The 26,534-nt window shown below is 35.7% G+C and overlaps 1 protein-coding gene across 5 annotated transcripts; it reads right to left on the reverse strand.

The window, feature by feature from the left end:
• Window positions 1–1,899: 1,899 nt before the first annotated feature.
• Window positions 1,900–22,506, reverse strand: LOC105232855 (paired box protein Pax-6). 5 transcript variants are annotated; one of them, XM_049457471.1, is made up of 6 exons: window positions 21,910–22,502; window positions 21,290–21,516; window positions 16,995–17,186; window positions 6,755–6,895; window positions 5,338–5,906; window positions 1,900–4,459 (listed from the first exon to the last, which is right to left on the reverse strand). In XM_049457471.1, exons 2-6 carry the CDS (start codon window positions 21,435–21,437, stop codon window positions 3,344–3,346), a joined length of 2,166 nt encoding a protein of 721 aa, XP_049313428.1. In that variant the 5' UTR covers window positions 21,438–21,516; window positions 21,910–22,502; the 3' UTR covers window positions 1,900–3,343. The 5 variants fall into 5 exon arrangements, with proteins under 5 accessions (XP_049313428.1, XP_049313427.1, XP_011213034.2 ...); XM_049457470.1 differs by having other exon boundaries at window positions 21,290–21,557; window positions 21,910–22,501; XM_011214732.4 differs by having other exon boundaries at window positions 21,290–22,501.
• Between the last annotated feature and the right edge of the window lie 4,028 nt (window positions 22,507–26,534).

Genomic DNA, 26,534 nt, shown 5'->3' on the forward strand with positions numbered 1-26,534 from the left:
AGTCAAGTGTAGACGCGCATTTTCATTTAGAAGATTAAATAGACCATAAACGCGAGAAATCGCCTTAAATACAACGGACAATGGTCAGCAGACAGTCGACGCTTTGGTTAATGTGACAACAATGTTGCCAAATGCTTCACGCACACATGTACACCTTGAAAGACGCTTGTGCATTTGTATGGCTATCGAATTGGTTATATTTTGTGTTCTCTGTTGGAGTGGAAGGCGGTACCGCTCGTTCAGCACTCGTATATAATGGTTAGTAAAAATCATTTTAATGGTCGCATCTCGACTGAAAATGCAAATTTAAATCTTTTTCTTTCAAATTTGTAAATGTACGCGTATGTCTATTACATATAAACACACATACATATGCACATGCCCGCTTACACTTGCTGTACTTGCGCTTTGTTGAGCCAGGAGAGGGGAACGGCGATTAGTGGCAATGGTCGTTTCACTTTTTTATGCGTTCTTTGATTGATTGGAATAAACCTGTAAGAAGCGAGTGGTCTTGGTACACAAATTAACATTGCATACAAATATACGTATGTACATAGAAGTATACATATATTTACAGGCACAGATGCAAAGCAATAATATACCATAGCCAGTGATTGTTTGCGCTTGTAAAAGGAAACTACTTGAGTTTTATTTTTTATTTTTATTTCGCTAAGTTAGCTCTATGACTCTCAAGCCTCTTGATCTTGTCGCTTTGCACAAATTATCTCTTTCAATTGCGAAACTTTGGCCATTACAGATTTCTAGTTTATTACCCTAGCATTTTCAGCTAACGGTAACAAGAGGAAACTTTACTTTATCGAAATCATTCCTACAAAGCTGCACGTACGAGGTCAGTTTGATCACTCAGCCATGCTCCAATAGTCAAAATGGTGACTTTAAATGCAACCCTACTACATAACTTAATATAATACATATATTAAGATACATATTGCAGTATCCATGTCAACTAACGGAAATTTCCGCAAATGAGTTATTTCGACGAGAAAGGTATATTTACTATACATATGTAAATAATACAGATTCATTTCAGTTCCACAGGTACTTAAGAGTTTGTTAAAAAAGATATCGACGAAACGATGTTCTTCGAACTGGCTAGAACCACACATACCTCAAACGATGTACAAGTCATTTGTATAAGTTCGGTTTCGAACTAATTGTGTTTCCACTCAGGTGGCGAATGGATGTCAATTAAGAAACCGTTCTTGAAAAAGTAGAGAGACCCTTCATGACCCTTCCCGCTTTATCAAATGAAATGCTAATAATTTTTTCATCTTTGATATTTATTAGTAGGACATTGTTATAATTTACCACACTCAACTACCCACTCTTGGGTCAAATATAATAGTATATATACATATATGCATATATATATATATATATATAATTAATTGCATGTGCCACAAAACATTTACACAAACACTTACACCACTAAAATTAGTACTGATGTACTATTTTCCATTTCTTATTAGTAAATAATTAAATAGTTATATAAGATTACTATAAAGTAGCTCATGCTTACCCATAATTAATATTTATACAATACATATGGTTATAAAAAATTTTAGTTATTTTTAGTTGATTATTGCAATTGTTTTTGTTAAATATAATGTGTTTTTTTTTCTGTTAAATAGCTATCTTTTTGAAAATAGCAATCCTTGCTTACAACTGCTTCACACTTAGACTGGATTAAAAATATTAAATTGATTTCATATAAACATATACAGCGAATTAGTACTCTTAACTATTGCATGTTTCAATTGGAAATTATATACATTTATTTTAAAATACAGTTAATTACTTTTTATTATACTTTTTTTGGTAGAAGAAGCTAAGTCGAAATAGATTATTTTTTATAACTTTTTTTTTAAATATTTCATATATATGTATGTGCATATAATTTTTTCTCTTACTACTTAAAGTAATTTTGTATATAGTGCAAAAATAGGAAATTTGTGTTAATAATGTTTTCTATATATATTTTTTAATATTTAACTAATTTTCAATTAGTACTGGACTGTTTCTTTTTATTTTTAAATTTAATTGGTCACTTAAACGAAATAGTCACACTCTTATATATAAAGATTTTTTAAACAATCAACAACAACACTGTGCATTTTCAAAGGTAACCCAGTAACAAAAACACGCTGGCGAAGAGAATTCTTGAACTTAGACAAAGTACCGCTAATCGTTTGATATAAATAAACCACTTGCTATGTAGTTGAAAAATACATTCCTCTTTATTTCTGGAATCACAGACAGACCATATAATGGATAATTACTAAGAATTAAGTAAAATTTTGGATTTATAGAGGGAGAAAACATAAATCTAACTTTCAGTAAGTACCAAAATACTTGGTTAAGTAAAAATGTTGTTTAGGAAAAAACAAATCTTTGTTGCTGATGTTTGAAATAAAAACTCACAATCGAGTGAGTCGTTTGTATCATTTTTAAGGCATACACTTTTAGAAAGTCTAAATAATTCTAAATTCTCTTCATTTGTAAAATAATATATCGAAACGAAACTATTATAAATCTAGTTCTAAGATCACAAATCAAAAAGATAAATAATTGAAAATCGACCATGTCATCGCCAGTATTTAGGCCAAAAAGAGAAATAGTCTTGACCAGGATGCAAACATTAACATTTAATACCGCATACCGGATAAAAAAATAAAAGTCTCCCAACATTGGAATTAAAAAATAAAAATCTAATTTTTAATCCAAAACTTTTAATCGAAGAATTTGCAGCCCTGGTCTTGACCAGTTTAAAAAAGACTAGTGTCAGTTCCAAATGGAACTGTTCCAAGATTCAAATTTTTTACTGTGTATTTGAGTAATATTGTTGTTGTTGTTATTTTGTGTTATAACCTATATTAAGTAGCACGCGTACGCTCGTTGTATTGTTGTACGATTTCGTTAATTACTTTGGTTTCAAATTGTTTGTTGTGTTTGTTGTAATTTTTGCAAAGCGAACAAGCTCATTCAAATGCAAATCTATGTACATATTTGTTTTGGTTATTTTATCATTTTAGTGTTTTTTCAGAGCAGCGCTTAGCACTAAGCATGCAGCTTGCGTCCGCCAAGTTTCATGTTACGCTCATTATGAGGCGGGCAGCGCATGTTTAGCGGGGCCTTACAATAGCCAAAGTAATTCTTACCTTCACTCACCGCCATGCCGCTGCTATTATATACCAACATTGGCGGTACCAATGTGTCAATCACAAGCGCAACTCCGAGTCAACTTTGTCAAATTTAGTTGTAATGCAATCCGTGCGCGCAACGCCCTGCTTCACGCGATTAGAATGGAGCGTGTGGCGCGCGCTCAGCGATCATGCTTGGTGAGTTGCAGTGGCGCTTTGATGCTAGTCGGCGACATTTCACTCACTTTATTGTTGATGGTAGCGCTCGTGTTTTCCTTATGTTTGTTGCTGTTGTTGTAGCCATTATTTTGATCTGCGGCACAAGTGCGAGGCGTGCGCAGTACAACTTCCAACTCATCGTCGGAGTCGTCGTGCACGTTGATCTCCTCCTCTGAGTCTTCGGAAGAGTCGTCCACTGTCACTGGCTGTTGTTGTTGGTGGTTATGTTGCTGTTGCTGGTGGTGTTGTTGTTGTTTTAGCTCCTCGCCCATGCTTGCGGCATTCGCTGACAATGTCGCCGCCACTGCGTACTGGCGCACCAAATGCGCGAACGCCGCCGCGGAGGGTGAGCCGACCAGCGAGCGGAAAGCGCTATGCTCACCGCCCATTGATAATGGCGCTGATGCTGTGGGCGATGTGCTGAGTTGCTGCTGCTGTTGCTGAGATGTCGCCAGTGTTGCCGCCAGCGTTATTGCCAACGGATGTTGTTGGTGTTGCGCGGCCGCCGAGCCTGCACTCTCTGCACTCGGTTCTGCCGCTGGGTGTTGCAATTGATCGCCCACTGCCGCTGCATAATGCGTTTTGGCAACGTACTGTTGTTGATGATGCTGGTGCTGTTGTTGTTGGCTGTAGTGATTCAACAACATTGTGGCCGCGTTGCTGTTCGGGGGATGATGCGAAGCATGGTGCGTCAAATGATGTCCGTGTGCGCGCAATTCCAATTCGCTCCCTGGCGAATTCACCGCCGTCGCCGACGATGTTTGACCCCCATGTGTGTAGTGATGGTGGTGGTGGTGCGACTGCAGTTGGTCCGCGCCCGCACATGTAGAGGTGTTGCTGTTGCTGTGACAGCTGGACGTCGGTGAGGCGGCCACGCCCATCGTCGCTGGCGGCGCGAGACTGTGATTGAGACTGTTGCTGTTGTGGTTGTTGTTGCTGTTGTAGCTGTTGTTGTTGTTCCTTTCGGGAGACGGCTGTGAATGCGGAATATGTGGATGGCCGGATGGGCTGGAGCGCTGCTTCAACAGATTCATCCGCTGATGGCGGCGCCACTTCGCTCTTCTGTTGGAAAACCAAACCTGAATTGATCAATGCGGAAAGGACGATGTGGTTAGTTCAAAAATAAACGCGACTATAAATGCGAAAGCAACGGATAAGAAAACAAAATTTCAAATGAGCTCTTGTATGTGTGAGTGCAAATAAAAACGGAAGAACGGTTAAAAATATTCAAGCAAGTGGAGAATGAGTGATTTTAGCGCCATCAAGTGAAGATTATGTGAGGGAATGGGTATAGAATTAATAGGGATAGATTAATGGATATGGATGTGGAACTTGGTGAATATGTGTAAGAATAAGCCAATCTTATTGTATGAAGGTTTGGTGGGAAATTTAAAGAAAGTTTTAATTTCGATTAGGATATAGGTATTCAATTCGATTTTGATATGGATCTAGCTGTGGATATGTACACAGATAAGATTAACTTTTAAGGAAAGCTTTAATTTGGATTAGATAAGTACATATATATGTAGATGTGAATTCAGATATCAATATGAAAATGTGTAATAATATTTGCGGATATGTAGACCGATATGGATAAGGGGACGGTTAAAAATTATCTTTGGATAAAGATTTGATATAAATGGGATGTAGATACAAAGATGGCTATGGGTATGAATATGGATACAGATAAATATATGATATGAATATACATTTGGATATATACACCGATAAGAATTTCTATTGGATATAAATTCGATATATTTATTATACTTATTCATATATTAATATAAATATGGCCACGGAAAGGGATAATGTTTAGTATATAAACATGTATATGTAAGGCCGCAGCTATTATATATATGTAGAAGTTCTGAATAGGGACATACATGAATCGTTTTGGAAAAGTATTCGGACACAAAAATTTTATTGAAAATAATTAAGAAGAAATTATACTCACTTGCACTCGGGCCTCACTTAACGAGGTACGGCTCGATAAACGCTCGCGTGTGCTCACACACGGATAATGACTCTTATCGAACTCCTTCTCCAACTCCTCTAACTGTTCTGGACTGAAAGTAGTGCGATTGCGACGAAATTTTGGTTCATCATCATCATCCAAGTAATCCGAGTCCACATGTCGACTATCATCGGGTGACTCCAGGGTGTCCCGACTACCCGAACCAGGTGATATTGGACGATTATTTGTTGTCAACAGACCACCCGAGTTACTGCTAGCACACATATTACTATTTAAACCGCCACTATTACCAGAACCAGACGGTGGCAGCGTCGTAAGCGTTGGACCCGTCGCTTGTGTTGGCCAAAAGTGTGCAGCTGAGGGTGCATTAGCTGCAGCAGCTGCCGCTGCGGCAGAGGGATGCCAAGTAAAGCCGCCATATGGATGCGGTGGATAGAGACTGTAGGCGGCGGTGCGTGCAAATTCACTGGCCACACGCTCGGCGGCTCGATTTCGTAATATACGATTAATGGAAGAAACTGAAGGTGCGGTGGTATTGGTGCACACAGCTAGAAGAAATTGTGGGTTTAAATTTTGATTTAAATATTGCTAAATTGCCAAAAGGCAAACATATTATCTCTTGTATTGACACTCATTGGATACCTTTGCTTTGACGTAAAAATTTGGGGAATAAAGCTCAACCACAGCGAGGAGGAAAGTGGCGAATAGTGGGTTCAGTTCTAGTTTAAAGGGGATTAGGGATCGCGCAATAAAGTCCTATTTGTTTTAACCTTAGAGAAAGAGTTTTTAAGATTACAAACTTATCTATATATATAGCAACTCAGCATATATATTTTATGAGAAAATAACTCTTACAGAAAGTAAACTAAGCAAAATTGAACATTACTTCTGCTTAACTTGAGGCTCAATTCAAAAAAAAACCATAGCTTAGTATACATACATGTATGTATGCCTATCACTATTAAAATCACTGCCGCAGTAATTTATGAGTTTATAAACTACTTTGCAACAAAGACGCCTCAACTATATAAAGTCACCTTGTCAAAGTAGAGCCGCCAAAGTGGACTTAAAGTCATCATTAACCGTGATGGACAATCAATCAAGTAGCGAGCAACGTGCAAACAAACGCCAACCGATTAAAATCGAATAGCTTGGGGTAAGCGGGAAGCACATCTATATTTATATGGATCATACGTCCTATAAACTTGCTGCTTACGCGGCATTTTATAGTCTACGGTATCGTATGCATATCGGTTTTATATAGCATTTAATCAGCACGATCGTTCTAATTGGTGTTTACGATCTTGCACCCAATGCGTGGCAAACAATACAGACAGGCTGATATAGTTGAATGTGTGTATAGTATGTATAGTTGAATGTGTGTTTTTGTACATACCTTCCGAAATCAACCGTTCACGTATTTCCCATGCGAATATTGTTGGATTTTCGCGCTTGTACTGTTCGATCTTCGAGACAACTGTTGGTGTGGCGACTTTTGGTTTAGAGCCTCCAATTAGACCAGGTGGACGCAGTGAACCTGTAAGTGGTAAAATAAGAAATAAATTAAATTATTGTATAAATTGAACCGGAAGTGACACAGATGAGACAGAAATACACTCCTAAATATAGGAAAATAAGTATATACATACATTCTCTAAAGAAAAAAACACCTCAGTGTCAAAAGCTTTAAGAGGTTTGGTCAGAATAGGATTCTTAAAAATTTGAAGATACTTTCTGTTACCCTAACATATGCCCAGTTTTGTCACACCGAGACGAGAACTAGTACCCAGTTTTTGGGATCTCGATATATAAAATATTAATAAAATTTTTCACGCATATAGAATACAGCTGCCAGACAAACTACCGACCAAAGACAAGATAAATATGTAGATGATTTTTTTTTTGTTTAGTTTAGTTTAGGTCTTTTCCTTAACTACAATCCCAACATCCCAAACAGGTTGATAGTGTGTGTCAACACTGACCGTTACACGCAACACCACTCATTTAAAACTCATGTGATGTAGTGATAATGGATGAATTCAATTATACACTGTCAATAAATATTTAATGCCAAAAAGAAGCAGTTACATTCACAGCTCACAGCAAAGATCAATGCATTGTATATTTTTTTATACCACACACAATATATGAACGCACTTTAAAGCCATCATCAGCAACTGGGAGCCCTTTCGTAATGCATTTGAAACATTATCAATCATCTTTCAACAACAACAACAAATCATACACCTCATTGCCACATTACTACTATTTTTCATGAGTCCATGTTGTCGGGTTTGCTCAGCGTATGCGTTACCTGGCTACCGATTTGCTGCTACGATGATCGTTATCAAGCATATAAAAGTTGGTAAATGCTTCTATACATATGTATATGAACATATACGATATATGTACGAGTATATATAAATTAGTGTATGGCTTATAACATTAAATAGCACTTATGTGAATATAATAGCTTTATCAACAATTTGCAATCGGCAAGGCGAGTATTTTGTACTTACAAACCGCTACTGACAGCCAAAGAGACAGACAGACGGACAGGCTGCGACGGAAGCCGAGCATCAAGCGCTGCCAACTGTTTCTGTGTGTTTGTATAATATACATATGTGTAATTGCACCAATAACTCATCGCATGCAAGAAATAAGCAGCGGTTACGCTGCACTTATTGTTGCAATCGCACAAATTACAGGAAATTTTTTATTCACATATGGACACAAGTAGATATGAATATATAAATACATATGTTCGTAGGTGTATCAAAAGTTTAGCAATATGGTATCAATGGTGTTGCAGATCTCAACATCTATACGAAATTTTTCTACCAATATTGCAGTGACAGGTGAAATTTGAAAAGGCATCTTACTAAGCATCTATATTTAGAACCAGACTAATTTGACACTGACAGAGGTCCTTTACCAAATAGTACTGAGATAACTTCACACGGTATCACTAGAGATAGACCAATCATCACTCAATCTGACTAAAACAACACAACAACAACACAAATTAACGTAACCAAAACAAGGCAAAGTCCCAAAACTTCAATCATGTGAGATAACGCCACCTAGTTGACGCCCTTTGCTCCAGATAGGAGTAACAAGCAATAATCCTATGACTACCATATTTACGAACTCAAACCCAAAGTAATTACTTTACCAAGCGAAACTGACTTTAATCTCATTACTTCTCTTATGCAAGTACTGTGAGCTTACTTAAATACTTTAGATCACGAAAGGCTTCAAATGCTCATAATCAATACTCATGATCAATAATCTAAATATATATGAAAGAATAAAATATTAAAATTTGTAAAAGTTTTATTAAATAAGCATCTGCCCGTAGTGCGTATAAGTTACGTGGAATTTTCCCAACATTCCCATAGAAGATACATTGACGTAAGCAGATTTGTTCGCAAAAATTGGATATATAAGAGCAGATACGAGTATAAGTATACCTATTACAATTACAATTCCTTAAACTAGTCAAACTTCAATCGTTAATATCTTTTAAACGGTTAGATCTACGAAGGATCGGCATAGACTTTGTTTTAATAGCATTCAATTTCCTACAAAATTCACAAAACAAAATATGTTTTTAAGTAGTTGGAAGCGAAATATGAATCTTTCTCTCTGATAATAAGAAAAAAATAGGAAATCCATAGGCGAAGGGCATACGAATACATACGAAAGGCACGTGTTTAAAATTTGTATATTCTCTATGTAGGGTAGCAAACCAAACATTAAAAAATATATTAACATTTCAATTTTTTTTTACAATACGAGATCCAACAAATCTGACTATCTTATATATAAAAATGAATCGCAAAATGTGTTGGTAAGCGCATAACTCAAAAACGCCTGGACAAATTTTGCCAATTCTTTTTTTAAAATGTTCGTTGAGGCTCAAGGATGGTTTTTACAGCGAAAACCCCGAATAATTGCCGGAAAACCCCTAAAAACAGCCTTTTTCTTTTTCCCATACAAACGAATGATTGCTTGTTTATTAGTAACGCTAAGGGAACGACTGAACCAATCTTGATGAAATTTTCAGAGAATATTCTGTGTGGATCGGGGAAGGTTTAGAAATAAAAAAACCTGTATGCTTTTCGTGAGGAAAAGTCGGAAAATTGGACGATTCCAAAAAGTTAATTTTTTCCATACAAATTTTTTTTTGTTTTGTTTTTCAATTATTTGAATCGTTCAAATTTCGTTTGCTTCAAAAATTTTTTGAAATTATTCAGTGAAAATGTTATGTGTGTTGCACACAAAGTGATCAATTGCAGATTGAAATTTGTTAGGATGCCACCAATTGGTCGCGCAAATATCGGTCGGTGTTCTTTTTGGCATCAACATAAGTACATTAGCAGCGCAAGGCACTTGACCGAGTACTTCCAAGATGCGATGACATACGTGCGGTATTATGGATCGCGGTCAATCAGCAAGCGATCGTCACGATGTCACATCAAGACTTTTCAATCAACAGCTTCGATGGACTTTATCTAGAAGCAACGTATATATGTTGCGATTAGATACTAGATGTACTCTTTGAGTCGCAAAAGAGCGGTTTGCCCCACGCACACATTCCTTTTTGGATGGTGGTTACACCAGATCAAATTGATGAAATCATTTCTGCTGAAATTCCTGATGCAGAGAAAGATCCAGTATTATAGGAAGTGATGAAAACCATTATGGTTCATGGGCCTTGCGGATACCACAATCCCACTTCGATTTGTATGTCTGACAATAAATCCTCTAAACACTATCCACCTGCTTTTCTTTCGGAAACACAAACAAGAAATGATGGCTGTACTGTACTGTACTTTATCGGCGTTGCTCACCAGACGACAATGGCAGAACATTCAGCTTTCAATTTAGAATAAGATGAATTTACACAATCCACCCGAAAAACGACGATTGTTTCTACCTTCGGTTGCTATTGATAAATGTACGCGGTTCAACTTCATATGAGTCATTGCGTACTGTGAATGACACGGTATGTGCAACTTTTTGAGAAGCAAGCCAGCAATTACAATTGCTGGAAAATGATAATCACTGGAATGAAAATGACGTTCGCACACTTTTCACGATAATCATTTCGACATATCAGCCTCCAAATCCGCGTCTATTATGGGATACGAACAAAAATGCCATTGCCGAAGACATTTTACATCTAAAAATTGAATGTGGATAAATTCCAGTTGATACTTCCGTTGGTTTGATATCAATTCCATCTGCCGTTTATCGATTCACGAAAGATGAACTCATAACGAATTGTTTAGACTTAAACTGGAAGATTCAAAGTCAAATTCCGGGAGAGTTGCGCTCATACAAATCGATCGATCGTCTTGACAATGAAGACGACGCCGTGAATTATCCAGTGGAGTTTCTAAATTCTTTGGAGGGGCTTTGTATGCCACCGCATCATTTGCGTCTCCAAGTTGGATCTGTCGTCATTATGCTTCGCAATCTACAAGCGCCGAAACTGTGTAATGGAACCCGATTGATTGTGACGCAGCTATCGAATACAAGAGGGCAGAATGCTTGATTCTACGAATTTGTTTGGGTTCTCACGATTTGCCATTTCAGTTCAAACGGATTCCGTTTCCAGTAAAAATAGCATTTGAGATGACAATCATCAAGGATGGTCGCTGGAAGTGTATGGCATACACTTTGAGCTGCTATGTTTTTTACACGGCCAAAAATACGTGGCATGCTCCCAATTTGGAAAACTATCTTCTCTGTACATTTACGCACCGGAACAGAAACCAAAAAATGTTGTTTATAAAGCTGCGTTACATTGAAAATAAAAGAAATGATAAATTTAATTTTCTTTTCATTTCAAAACACATATGTAATTTCACGCAGGAAAACGGCTGCGGGGTCAGCTAGTTGTAACATGAATTTATAGAGTATAATATTCATGTTCACCTAAAACTAATAAAGATAGATATATTCGCCTAAATTTAATCGAGGCTACACCTAGTCTTATTTTGACACCTGCTTCTTTAAAACATTCTTGTTCCATCCTGGACGTAAAATCTAATATCTCTGACGCATTTAGTCATTGAATTATCGCATATAAGTATAGTAGTTTTTAACAAAACGGTTATATGGGGAGGGAGCGTATCATCCGATTTCAAAAATAAATTGTCCTTTGCTTCAGGGGTTAGAAACACTTATAAAATAATGTTATTAAGAGGCGGGTCGCGCAAAATTTTTAAAAATTTTCAACCATAAGTACTTCACATTATTGCGATTCGTTGTACCAAATTCTAGTTATCTTAATTTACGTCTTAGTTGTGGCAATTTGGCAGTGTTCGATTAATGGCGTTTTGTATGCGTATCAGTGATCCAATTACACCTATCTACGTGCTCTATATCAATCTCGATTAGTTTAAGATGATACAAACAACCATTAGGTGAATAAAACAATAAAACAGACTCTGTATATACTTAAAATAGAAATTTTGTATGTTAGTTCTTCGAAAACTCCGAAACGGCTGAGCTGATTACAATCAAATCTTAGGACGATTTTCAGGATGTCCCAGGGAATATTTCTATAAAGTCTGTGACGATCGAAATTTTTTTAGTGTTCTTAAACGCGCTTACCTCATTAGAGAATTTGAATCTCTCCATTTTTGCTTTGAACAATTAGAACGAAGCAGTTAAATGATCATAGATAAAGAGGGGTCAGGGGACGAAATGCAACATAATTATTTTAGTTTGTTTTTTTATTAAAAGATTTCATTTAAAAAATTTTTAATTAGTATAAATAAATGAATATTTTTATTTTTACGTAAATAAGCTCTAAGGTATCAGTATTCTCAATTGAAATTAACCATTATAATAATAGAATAAAACTCCTCTGTCCATGGAAGTATCGGCGAGTTGGCGCGGCCACGGCCACACCTAATGAAAACTTGGCTTTGCGGGCTTACATATAGTACATGCGAGCTAGCATGGCTGAATTGTGCGCATCATTGCAAAGCTGATAAAATTTCTATGAAGCGACATCTCACTAAAATGTCGGCTATGTTGACACCTTTGTTCAATTTGCCGTATTTTAGACCACATTTTCAAAGAGTGGAGTTTATATAAAATGGGAGAACCTATAAAATCATATACTTGTATAAAAAAAAACAAAATGGAGTATGCTTAGAACGCATAGAAATAAAAAAGGAGTTCACCTAAATAGCAATTTCATAAAGTAATATCATATACCATTGGTTTTCGGAAAATGCAAAAGAACAGCTGGTACGTCGAGGAGTGCCATGCAACGTTACGATGGATCAAAACACGTGCAGGGTGAGATAGAAACCGAAGGAAGCGAGACGCATTTGCAGACAGGAAAAGAAAGAGGCCGACAAGCATGAGTATGAACAGCTTGACAAGCTGGACGAGAGGGGTAATGCTCGAATATTCTACAAAAAAATTCGGCGGCTAATAGAAGGTTTTAAAACCGGAGCACACTCTTGTAGAACCCCCAAAGGTGATCTAATGACTGATGCCCGGAGCATACTAAATTATTAGGGGAACACTTCTCTAGCCTGCTGAATGCCAGTGAAAGTATAACGCCAGGAGTAGGCAAACCCGATTCCCCAATCTATGACGATGGAGCAGAGTTCCATTGCCCGACCATGAAGAAGTTCGAAAAGCAATTTCCCGTCTAAAGAACAACAAAGCGGCGGGGGCCGATGGATTGCCGGCCGAGCTTTTCAACCACGGTGATAACTGATAAGGAGCATGCATCAGCTTCTTTGTAAAATATGGTAGGACGAAAGTATGCCGAACGATTAGAATTTAAGTGTGCTCTGCCCAATCCACAAAAACAGAGACCCCACAATCTGCGCCAACTACAGTGGGATAAATCTCCTAAACATCGCGTATAAAGTTCTAACGAGCGTATTGTGTGGAAGATGAAAGCCCACCGTCAACAAAAGACCCATGAAAAGAAAATCCACACACACTACCTCGTCGTCGATTTCAAAGCTGCTTTTGACATCACGAAAAGGAGCTGCCGCAAAACGAACTGCGTAAACTGATACCAAACGAGGTTTCAGACAAGCCGACTCCCTTCGTGCGACTTAATCAATCTAATGCTGGAGAAAATAATTCGAGCTGCATAACTTAATCGAGCAGGTACGTACAATCTTCTATAAGAGTGTACAACTGCTGGCGTATGCTGAAGATATTGAAATCATTGGCCTCAGCTCCCGCGCCGTTAGTTCTGCTTTCTCCAGAGCAAATGGGTCTGGCAGAGGGCAAGACGAAATATCTCCTGTCATCAAACAAACAGTCGTCGCATTTGCGGCTTGGCTCTCACGTCACTGTTGACAGTCATAACTTCGAAGTCATAGATAATTTCGTCTATCTTGGAACCAGTATTAACACCACAACACAACAATGTCAGCCTGGAAATCCAGCGCATAATAACTCTTGCCAACAAGTGCTACTTCGGACTGAGTAGGCAATTGAAAAGTAAAGTCCTCTCTCGACGAACAAAAGCCAAACTCTATAAGTCGCTCATAATTCCCGTCCTGCTATATGGCGCAGAGGCTTGGACGACGACAACAACCGATGAGTCGACGTTACGAGTTTTCGAGAGAAAGGTTCAGCGAAAGATTTATGGTCCTTTGCGCGTTGGCCACGGCGAATATCGCATTCGACGGAATGATGAGCTGTATGGGATATACGACGACATTGATATAGTTCAGCAAATTAACAGACATCGGCTACGCTGGCTAGGTCATGTTGTCCGAATGAACGAAAACACTCCTTCTCTGAAAGTATTCGACGCAGTACCCGCCGGGGCAAGAAGTTTCCAGGCTATTTTTCTCAAACTTTTTTATTCAATTTATTTTGTTTAACACTATTTTTGTCATCCTCGAGCATTTGAGAAGCAATTCTATATGAAGACGAATTTCGGTTGATTCGGCGTATAGAAAAAATAGCACAGCGCAGAGTTTTGATGAACGCACTTAACTTCGACTTAATAAATTTGATGTCGTTGTAATATAAAATGCTTAAAAAATATGCGCAGCATGTATAGCATAATGCGTCTGCGCCTTCTGTCGCTTGCGCGAATATTTGATTTTTTACAAATGGCATCTTGCAAGCGCAGAAGGAAAGACAATTTCGAGAATATTTACATACAAATTGATCGCTTGAAATAAATTAAAAATGTTAGCTGTCATTTTGACAAATAATCCAAAGAATATTATATTAACCTATGTATTAAATTCTATTCGGTTATCTCAAAAACTGACCAAGAAATCTTTATAATCCCGATAAATTTAACTTTACCTTAAATAGTCTCTGGCTCGAAACCTGTTTTAGACCAATAGTCTTTTAGGCAAAATGGTTCAGAATAAACATTTTTCGTATACGCAATACCAAGAACAACTTTATTATATACATAAGCAACATGTTGCAGGAGTATAAAAAGCACCCACATCTTGAAATCACTGTCTTTATCCACACAATAACATTAATAACTGTCTTCGATTCACCAAGCGTTGAAGACAAGCGACAAATATAGTTTAAGTAACGCCTTAGGCTTCTTTTCTCTAAAAATATTGTTAATTGATTTTAAGTTTTAATAACTGCACTTTACCAATATTATAGCTGGTACGAATAATGAAAAACAAAACTTAGTAGAACTGAACTTTAGTGAGATATCAGGATACTCTCTAGTACTAATTCTTCTCGATAACTTTTTTGCTGCTTTTAGTTGTAATTCTTTTTGCTAGGGAACAAATCACAAATCTCCGAATATATTGTTCAGATCGGACTATTGGTTGACATGTGGTTTCAACAAGATGGCGCTACATGCCACACAGCTCGCGATTCTATGGCCATTTTGAGGGAAAACTTCGGACAACAATTCATCTCAAGAAATGGACCCGTAAGTTGGCCACCAAGATCATGCGATTTAACGCCTTTAGACTATTTTTTGTGGGGCTACGTCAAGTCTAAAGTCTACAGAAATAAGCCAGCAACTATTCCAGCTTTGGAAGACAACATTTCCGAAGAAATTCGGGCTATTCCGGCCGAAATGCTCGAAAAAGTTGCCCAAAATTGGACTTTCCGAATGGACCACCTAAGACGCAGCCGCGGTCAACATTTAAATGAAATTATCTTCAAAAAGTAAATGTCATGAACCAATCTAACGTTTCAAATAAAGAACCGATGAGATTTTGCAAATTTTATGCGTTTTTTTTTTTTTAAAAAGTTATCAAGCTCTTAAAAAATCACCCGTTAGCATATACCCGTCATTCAAACTGACCAATCCAAATCAAAATAAAAAATTATCATAAACAAGTAAGGAAGGGCTAAGTTCGGGTGTCACCGAACATTTTCTACTCTCGCATGATAAAGTGATAATCGAGATTTCATTATACGTCATTTACATATTTTTTTATTTTGCTATAAAATTAATTAGAATTAAATTCTGAGAGATTTACCGATATTTTCGGTGAAAAATTAGGTTAGGTTAGGTTAGGCACTGTGTTCTTCGTGTTCGATATCAGGGACCTTGAAAAGCTATAGTCCGATCACGACAATTTTTCCACAAGGGATACCTCAGCTCAAATACCGTATTTGTGTAAAGTTTTATTTCGCTATCATCATTGGTTCCTAATGTATATATTATACAGAGAAGGCATCAGATGGAATTCAAAATAGCGTTATATGGGAAGAAGGCGTGGTTGTGAACCGATTTCACCCATATTTCGTACATGTCATCAGGGTGTTAAGAAAATATTACATATCGAATTTCATTGAAATCGGTAGAGTAGTTCCTGAGATATGGTTTTTGGTCCATAAGTGGGCGACGCCACGCCCATTTTCAATTTAAAAAAAAGCCTGAGCGCAGCTTCCTTCTGCTATTTCTTCCGTAAATTTTAGTGTTTCTGACGTTTTTTGTTAGTCGCTTAACGCACTTTTAGTGATTTTCAACATAATCTTTGTATGCGAGGTGCGCGTGGTAATTATCCGATTTCTTCGATTTTTGAACTGTATATGTAAATGCCTGAAGGAAACGACTCTACAGAGTTTGGTTGACATAGCGTTAGTAGTTTCCGAGATATGCAGAAAAAACTTAGAAGGGGCGGGGCCACGCCCACTTTTCCAAAAAAATTACGTCCAAATATGCCCCTCCCTAATGCGATCCTTTATGTCAAATTTCACTTTAATATCTTTATTTATGGCTTAGTTATGACACTTTATAGGTTTTCGGTTTCCGCCATTTTGTGGGCGTGGCAGTGGGCCGATTTTGCCCATCTTCTTCTTTGACTTTCTTATGGAGCCAAGAAATACGTGTACCAAGTTTCATCATGATATCTCAATTTTTACTCAAGTTACAGCTTGCACGGACCGACGGACAGACAGACATCCGGATTTCAACTCTACTCGTCACCGTGATCACTTTGGTATATATAACCCTATATCTGACTCTTTTAGTTTTAGAACTTACAAACAACCGTTATGTGAACAAAACTATAATACTCTCTTTGGCAACTTTGTTGCGAGAGTATAAAAATTAAAACTTATTATTTTCAACCTCAATTTTTTGCAATCCAAAACTGTTCTAGTCAAAGCTAATCTTAAATTTTACTCACCTAGTAGTTTCGAAACAGCACCCTGTTGCGACAACATATGCTGAGCTATATCGTAACCGCGGAGACCGCCAAATCGGGACAACTCGAGTAAACGCTGTTGGGACATGAGCGCATTCAAAGTGGTAGGCGATGGTGAGCCACCGGCTCCGAAGATTGCAGCACCCGGTATTTGCACAGAGGGTGACAGGCCGACTGAAATGATAAATTGAATTTTAAAATGAAATATTTGATATTTATTTATTTATTTTTTGTAAACGTACCTAATAAAAACAAAGGTATAAATTTTAATTGTTAAGCAGTCTAACTGTACCTTTGTTCGTCGGAAGTGCTATTGTGTGCTTATTCATTGACAATGCTAATGTTTACCTACGATTGAACTAATTTCTCAATTTGTAGTGAGGGCGATGCAGTTCCTGCGACTTTGCACTCCACGTCGAATTCGTAATGGCTATTAAAACTAAAATATTATCGCCGCGCCAATTCGTATCAAACTTTATGCTTAATTACAAGTGACTAATTTGGTTTAACATGACTAACTGTGTTAAATAAATAGCGATAAGTTTGTTTTGCCGTTAAGCAACGCAGCAAAATAATTTGAACAAAATAACCAACGAAATGAAGCTTTCACTGCGGGGCGAGGCTGTGCGCGGTGTGGCAGTGGTACATGAGCCGCCTATTGTTGCCGTCACAACCGCACGCCATACCCTTGTCGCCTAAGCTAGTTGAAATAAATTAAGACATTTATACAGGTGTGCTACATAAGCAGATCATGACATTTATTACGGTTTAATTGTTTTCCTGCACGAGCATTTCAAGCGATTGTGTACACCTAATATATACCGAAATATTTTCGTCTGTTCAATTCAACATTTACAATTATGATCTACGTACATACATAAGTACATAGTATGAGCAAATACACGAGCGCACAGTGCAAATAGTGCACACAATGCGAACAATAGGCACGTTTTGCCAAACAAATATTGAATTAAATATTTAATTAACAATAACCATGGAAAAACATTTATAAAAGATAACAAAACCCGAATAACAGTAACCAAAAAAATTTAACGGAATATATAATTGCTAAAAATAAAAATATGCAAAAGAAAAAAAGAAAAAAAGCCGCGAATTTATTCTTAAAATAAATTTTAAAAATTAAATTGCTGGAAATTCGTTAACTACCACAGCTATCAGGGCTTAATTTATAGTCCAGCGAATTCTACGGCTTTTCATTCTAACCAAATTTAGACACGTATATTAAGGGGTTAGGGGTAGTCACAGGCACGAAAAAATGAGAATTTTCGGTATTTTTTTTTTTGCTATTAAATCGTGTTATTTTACAAAAGTAGTAATATGACATTATTACATAATGTGTTGACTTGAAGTCACGAAAATTTCAAAAAAAATAAAATTAATTTCCAAAGTTATAGTTGTTTGTGTTGACCCAGTTTCAAAAAAAGGTACTTGCGGTGACAACTATAAGTCCTTGGAGATTCATCTAAAATCAGTCGGACAAAAAAAATTAGTTTTATAAATAGATAAACTCGGGCTTGATTGAAAGATTTGTATTTTTTTTAACTTAACAAAATGGCGGCCTCAGGAAATTTTTTTTCTAAATTTTTGGGAAAAAATCAACAGTGAATTGGTCTTAAAAAATGGAAATTTTTGAAAAAATAAAAATCCTTCGATCAGGCCCGAGTTTTTTATGTATTCTAAAAGCTATATAAATTTCATCAAAATCTACTGGGCGGTTTTCGAGTTACAGTTGTCACTAGTTCAAAAAACATAGTTTTGAGAAAAACGTGTTTAAAGTTTTACACTAGCGCTTTGAAGTGCCCGAGCTCTTTTTGTTATTTGTCGATTAACTCAAACACTAATTATCGGATCAACGTGAAATTTTCAGAGAATATTTTTAAGATGTTACACTTAACGAAAATGCAAAAAATAATTTTTTGAAAATTCTAACCACCACTAACCCCTTAAGACTGTCCTCACATATGTAAATCATTCTAATCAAAATCCATCAACTTTCATACAATTAATGAACATAACTGTTTGTTATCAGCTTAGCCAATACATACTTAAGCGCATTCTAACATAATACTTACATTAGAAAAAAGTTGAAAGTTTTTCAAAAATAAGATGAAAAGTAAACAAATAAATATTTTTTTATAATTATGTTTTTATTGTACTTAATTCGTCAATCATTTGAAAATTTTGGTAGCTTTAGTAGAAATCCTAACACAGTCCTTTCATTCGAAATGTACTTATAAGCACGAAGCTTTAGGGAGCTTTAAACTTTATGTAAACCTAATAGTTTGCTCGATTTTTTCTATGATTATGTGACTTTTGTCCAATGTTACCTAAATTATTTCAATAATTTAAAACTTTGATATAAATGTAAATGATGAATTTCATTTGTAAAATCAAAATTTTATTTGTTTATAAAATTTAATGAGAAATGAGACGTAAAATAAGAGAAGGGATATAAGATTATAAATAAATTTCGAGGAATCCTCATTAAAAATAGTAGCATGTAGACTAAGAGTAACATAAAAGCTCTTAAGCTATGTATATAAAATTATTGATATTGTACTTCCAAAGCAACAAAACTGAAAATGAATACAATTAGGTTATAGTTCTTTAACTACTAAAAATACGAGAACATATTGAAAGTTTGAGCAATAAGCATATGAAATGAACTGTCAAAAAAGTTTTAAACTATTTCTTAACATGGTTCGATGTCTGAATAGATATATTTTTGTTTAAATAAATTAAATTACTCAAACATTGAATTAAGTTTTACAAAAAACTAATTTATCTCTTAAAACAATGAAACTTTTCACTATTTAGATTAGTTCTCAGATTATAATTTTGAAAGAAAGTGCATTTCGGCAACATGACTAAAAAATTATTCAAACATAGAATGAAATTAAAAAAAAAAATCTTCATTTAAAACATCAAAAAAGTTTAAATTTCCAACACTTTCGTAAACGAAAAAATGTTTATTTAAAATAATTTGAGAAAACAAATAAAATATATATATGTATATATAAGTGCTCTATTTATAAGTGAAAACTTTATAATATTTCACTGTTGAAAAAATATATTTTCCTTACACTTTCATTAATTTTCAAATATGTATATGTAATTTAGATAACTGTTTTATTTAATAAACTATGTTCTCCATACCCACATGAATTACTGTTACGTGATGTGAAAAATCCGTTTTCAGGAAAGGGAGGAACTGCACACTGATTTAAAAAATGGTTTCTTTGTGACAGAAGATTGATATACTATCTTAGAGTATAATATAATGCAAGCAATAACATATATTTTATCGAATAACATTTTTAGTGCCTGTTTCTTAAAAGCAGATGGGCAAGTTTCAAAATGGCCTGGTGTTTATCCTATATGAAACGGCGTCGATAGAGAGAAAAAGTAGAAGCAAACATTCGAAATATTTTTAAATATTTTTTTTTGTATTATCTGTAATATCGAAATACATATATTTATTCTTCATAATAATAACTTATAAATTTATTTTGAATAAGTTAATAAATACTTAGTAGTAATTATAACTTCCCTTCCCTTTCTAATCAATATGGCGAATGGCTAAAATTTTAATTACAGTTGAATCTCCTTAACTCGAAATTCTTCACAGCTCAAACTCTTCAATTGGCAATAGAAGTCAAATTTCTTAAAAAATCCTTCCATAAATCGAACATTTAAATCGGTACGTTGTTGGTAAATATCTGCTTACGTAAAAGTCGCCGTATTTATCCCTTCAAATGTTTGCATTACAGATTTTATTGAGGTGGACAATAAGATTTGCTTTATAACAGATGATATTGTAGAACAATGAGAATTCTGAAGAAGAAATTAGTCTACCGCCATCTAAAAATTATGCAAAGCATTTCTTTGCAATTTTAAATTCCTATTTAAATACGAATATTAACACAACTGACGATCACTAAACAGATTAGAATCTATTTTCACTGAAACACACGAGCAAAAAATATGTGTACCTTCATCTAAAAATTGCACATGATTTATGCAAAACTGCTAGCCGATTATTTCTAACACATGCCGAACATCACAAAAGATTTTTTGGTAAGAAAAAGCTCCCATGGTGACTTCTTACTATGCCATTAAGAGCTCAAAACACTAAGGAACTGTATTTGTAATGGCATTGGAAACTTTTGCTCACTAAATTTAAATTTTTACCAAATCAGCACGGTGGCGAAATACCTGTCGGAAAATTTGAAAAAAGAATACATTCTGGAACTTACTATTGCACGGTGGCGGTATAGTGGGCGCACCACCTGTACCCGCTAAGGCTGGTATTCTTGGTGGTTCCATTTTCCAATGCGCTGGTATGCTCGTATTTGCGGCGGCCAATGTTCCAAATTTATGATTAATACCCGGTTCAATCAACATGACCAAGCGAGCAATGCAGTGTTGGGAGTAATTTTTTCACGATTTTTATTATAAATGCCTATTATGTTTTAGGTATTTGCTAAGGGAGTATACTTGTAGAATTAACCAAAAAGCTGCATACTATAATAAGTTGCGTTGTTTGTATGTATTTAAGTTATTACATTGGCACACAAAAAAACAACAGAATGCGCTGTTATATATGTATGTACGTATATGTAAGTGTTAGAAGCGCATTTAAGTGAAAGTAAAAAATGTGCTTGAAATTTTTTAATTTTTGTTCTTTGTTTCTTTATTTTTGTATACTACTTTCTATAAAACTTTTGTGCACTTTTAAAGTTTTGTTAAATATAGTTATTTATTTTTAATATGTTTTTATTTTAATTCTTTTAATTAATTATTATTTGTGTTTTTTTCTAACTTTCACAGCTTTCAATATCGTTGATATTTTTTTATTTAGTAATATACACTTTACTTATATTTAATGCATAAATTTCTACATTCACAACTTTACTCGTTTTATTTCAACTGTCATTTTTTTATTTTATTTTTTTTTATTATTGCAACTTTGATTTCACATCACACGTCTGCACTGAGCGTAATCATGAATATTTTTCACACAACGACACGATCCACACACGAAAGCCGAACTCGGCGCACTAAATTCCAAAATTCCACTTCAACCAGTTGTGACGGCTCATTCGACTCAATACCCCACCGCCAACACCGCCGCACACTGCTTCAATTAACCGACCACGCTATACACGTTAACCTGTTCGAGATAATTTGCTGTTCCATTTGAGTGAGTGCTTTTGTATGTTCACGCTCTCAAATGAACAACAACAAAAGCCTGTGCCAGCCGCAACACAGGCACATACAATTGCACAACTTTTTATTATTTTCTTGCTTCTATTGTTGTTGCTTTAGCCACCACCACCATCTCCAGCATTCTGCCACCGGTTTCTCGACCTCAATGCACAAGAATAATGGCGGCCCGCAATGAGCGCGAGCGCACCATTAGTGCGAAGGAGCTAGTTGCTTGCAACTCAGCTGCTGTCGTGCCACTTGCTCTCTTGCGATTTTTAAAAATAGTGAGAGCTTGCTTTACATCGTTTCTTCTTTTTGCTGCGGCGTCCGCCTGGACTTGCCGGTGGCCGAGCTTGCTTACCTAAATCACATTCCCTGCATTAATTGCCGTCCGTTCACTGGCGGTTGATCACTTGTATGCCAGTAGTGGGTAGTGCCGTGCGCTCATGCTCACGTTATCCGATACCAACAATGTCGTGTGTGCGCTCTCTCGCTTACACTGCTTTCAGTTGGCACTATAAAATTTCGATTGCACTGTTCTTTCCAGTTGGTTGACGCAACCCCTTTAGGTTGTTGTTGTTTTTATTTTGAATGCGCACATTTTTATTGTTGTCGTAAATAATATTTCCTTCTCTTTTTTGCTCCGCTTTATTGTCTGCGCTTTAGTGCTTGCCACTAACCTACACTCTTAGTTTATCAATTTATTCCTTCCTTCCATTTGTTGGGTTGTGCACATAATCGCTTCAGTCTTGTGAAAATTGGGCGCGCACAGAGAGCGTAACTTGCTCATTCGATATGGAAATCGTAGTTCCACTTTTGTAAATATTTATCGTTAAATTCAGCTATTGCGTACCGCCTACAAGTTCAGCCCTTTTCGGTGCCTATTCACGGTTATATACATATTTAATATATGTATGTATATATTACATACTATATGTAAGCATTTTGTAGTTTTCGATAATATTTAATGCTTGAGCACGAGGCTGCAGTATTTTGTACTTACAACTTAAACAATAGATACGTGTGTATATTATGAGTAATTAAATTGATTTAAAAATAGAACTTACAGTCTTTTCTATAGTCAAAGAGCACTTATGTACAGCTGAAAATAGTATATATGTCTGTTTTTTAATAATGGGGATGACTTTTTAGTATTCAGATAGAATTTTTTTTTATCTTATATGTATACAATATAAAAATGAAAAGCCTTTTTTGTATGACCGCGCATACGTGCGAATCACTGCACGGAAAGACGTGAACATTTTCACGGGTATTCCTTTAGTCCTGGAGAAGGTCCTAACGGCGGCCTTTTTTGTAAAATCACCCTCGACTTCGCTATTTATGTCTATATGTATTTATAACTCAAAAACGGCTGAACCGATCTGGCTGAAAATTGCTGATGAGGTAGCATGGAACCTCGGGACGCGCATAGGCTACTTTCTATCGTTTTATGTTAAAAGTCACAACAATTCATTAACAAAAAAATATATTTCAAAACATAAGCAAGTGTTCAATATTCATATAAGAATCATTTGAACATTTTATTATTCAAAAATAGAAAATAAAATCACACAGCTGCTGGCAGGTACAGTGGTTTTTGTGTAGATACATATGAATTATACTGCTAGTTGTAACTGAATAAGAAACGGTTGAATCATAATTTGAGATGAGTGTATAATAACTGACAAATATACCTGAAGAATTTCACAGAACAATGCAAAATTTAAAAGGAACGATGAAGTCTGTGTTTTCTTAAGTGCAAAAATTTCCCGTGATCCTCGGTACAAGCACTTCACCGAAAATATGCGGTCGTAGAAAGCTTATTAAAAATCTAACTTGAACATATCAGAAATCGGTACAAGGTAAAGGTACCGTGAAACATCTAGACCAAAAATGTTTTTTCAAAGGGAACATAGGGATTTTATACGTGATTCATTTAGGAATGATAAAGCAATTTGTCTTACTTTTGAATGTGGAATGATATAGTTTTAATTACATTTGTAGAAGATGTCTGAAGCTTGTAATAAAAAATTTGTCATCAAAGATGCATTTTTTATCAAAGTTATGACTATTCCGGAAGGTGAAACTTGGAACAGTGTACTGTTCATAGTCTTAATTTTCTAAAATAACTATAAAATATTAAAGTCTTGCGGTATTTTCGCTAGTTGGCGCTGAAAGCGCGTAGTTCTAGTTTTAATTGTCGCATCGGGTCATGCCATACCTTTTTGGAAAGCTCATTTCACGCTAACACGTATTTGATTGATTGTCGTTTCTTTTAAGTCGTTCGTAAGTTATAGCGTCGCAAACATAGAGCAAAATAAAGAAAAAATACGGCATATTTTACAGTACTACTACGATAAAGGCAAAAATGCATCTCAAGCCGCCATTTTCACCGCACAACAATAGTTTCAACGTTTTCGTTCTGGTCTAGAGGTGGTCGAAGATGCGCCATGCTCCGGAAGGCCTGTCGTCGAAAATTGTAGCAGCCGTAGCATCATTTCAATTTCAATAAAAAAAAAATTCAATAAAAATACCGCAAGGTTTTTTTGACAACCCAATATTAAAATACTCTATTATAAAGTGCATTAACCTAGCATCAAGCTAAGATATAGAACTGTAATTTGCCACAAGGGATCACAGTAGCACGGGGCACCAGTGGTCGTGTCACTGCCTTCTAAGAGGTTTAATGTACATATCTCCTAAAACACTTAAGACATAAATTGGTTCAGGACAAATTCCTATGTACCCCAACTGACACTGTAGGACTATATGAAATCGGGCGATAAACCCGCCCAAATCAAAAAACAATTAATATAACGATATAAAATTTTAAACGAATAGTGCCTTTGTAGTATACCACCTAATGACCAAAAATTGTCCAAATCGGACCAAAACCCCTAGGTAGTGAAGATGCGGTCTCCAGTACCTATTGTTAACTTTTGACAGAAAATATCAGTCAATATGTGGGATATGTAATTAAAATTCGGAGAAAGAGATCTTCCCTGATAATAGTAGGACTGGGTGTAAAAAATGGGTTGAATCGGATAAACACCTCCTTCAGCCCCCATATATCTAATATACAAGATTATTATATTAAATATAGTAGTTCATAGTTCGAGAGCAAAATCCGTCGAAAACTATGTTGTTGTTGTTGTGTTGTTTTTGTAGCGGCAGAATTCTGCCGAGTTGACAGTCCTTGGTCGGATAAAAATCCGGGTCCGATCCGGTTACGTAGACCCGACTGACGTGGGAACGGCCGACGAAAACTATAGTCGGGCACATCGAAAAAATGTACCGTCAATTATCAATGTGAAAATTAACACATTTTGATTTAAAATGGCGTCGGCCACGGTGAAAAACTATACCGCCAATTATCAGTGTGAAAATAAGCACATTTTTGGTTTAAATTTGACGTCCAATGAAATTATTAAGACGAAAATGTTATCCATGTGCCTTGAAAAGTCTCCTTTTTCGAGTTCATGAGCTCTAATGCAAGTATCACTACCGATCAACAGGGAATTTAAGCTCACTGCTGCCGTGCCGGATTCGCCGCCTCATTTGATCAACAATTTAACGTCTTAAACAATTTTAAAATATCTTTTTTCTGGCTTTAGTCCTTGCAGAAATATCAAATATGTCAAAGTAATCCATTTCTTGAACAAATTGAGCTTCAATAGGCAGTACTGTCAAAGCATTTAGCCTGTCGTGACCCATACTAGGACCTGTCGATTTTATCGATCTAAAAAAATAAATGTTTTTGGATTCTTTCTATTTTTGCACTTTTGTAAAAAATCTTTTAAATTTGTAATAAACACCAAATGTTGGATACTTATTTTCCTTCAACGTCGAAAGAAAAGTGAAAAAACAATAAGTAATTACAAACCAGACTTCTAATGGTATAAATATATGTATATGTATGAATAATTACATCACGATACCAAAGAAAAAAGTATACAGATTTTGGAAACTAGCTTCAGAGTAAAGAAAAAACAATGAAAAAATAAATTATATTGTAATATAGATTCACAAAAACAAATTAGAAGAGAATTTTTTGGTATATTACTTTGGCTCTAAAGTTTTAACGTTCTGAAAATAATGTGTAGCCCTAGGCCCAGACCAAAATTTTGTAAATTTTTACTCCGAATTCTTTTTTAGGAAAGGTTATAATTATATTAGTATATAATAAAAATATACCCTCCTTTAAACACGTCATAACCATAAACCATAAAATGAAACTGTCTGAATAATCTGAAGCATTTTCCAACTAAAAACTATACGAATTTAAAATTGAAT

Source organism: Bactrocera dorsalis, chromosome 5 (genome assembly GCF_023373825.1).
Source record: "Bactrocera dorsalis isolate Fly_Bdor chromosome 5, ASM2337382v1, whole genome shotgun sequence".
Taxonomy (NCBI): Eukaryota; Metazoa; Arthropoda; class Insecta; order Diptera; family Tephritidae; genus Bactrocera; species Bactrocera dorsalis.

Coding starts and splice junctions, on each gene's coding strand:
- LOC105232855 (XM_049457471.1), bottom strand. CDS start 21,437: ATGTTGATTGAACCGGGTATTAATCATAAATTTGGAACATTGGCCGCC. Junction 17,187..21,289: donor TATACCGCCACCGTGCAATA/GTAAGTTCCAGA, acceptor TTATCATTTCAG/TCGGCCTGTCACCCTCTGTG. Junction 6,896..16,994: donor TGCTGTTTCGAAACTACTAG/GTGAGTAAAATT, acceptor TACCACTTACAG/GTTCACTGCGTCCACCTGGT.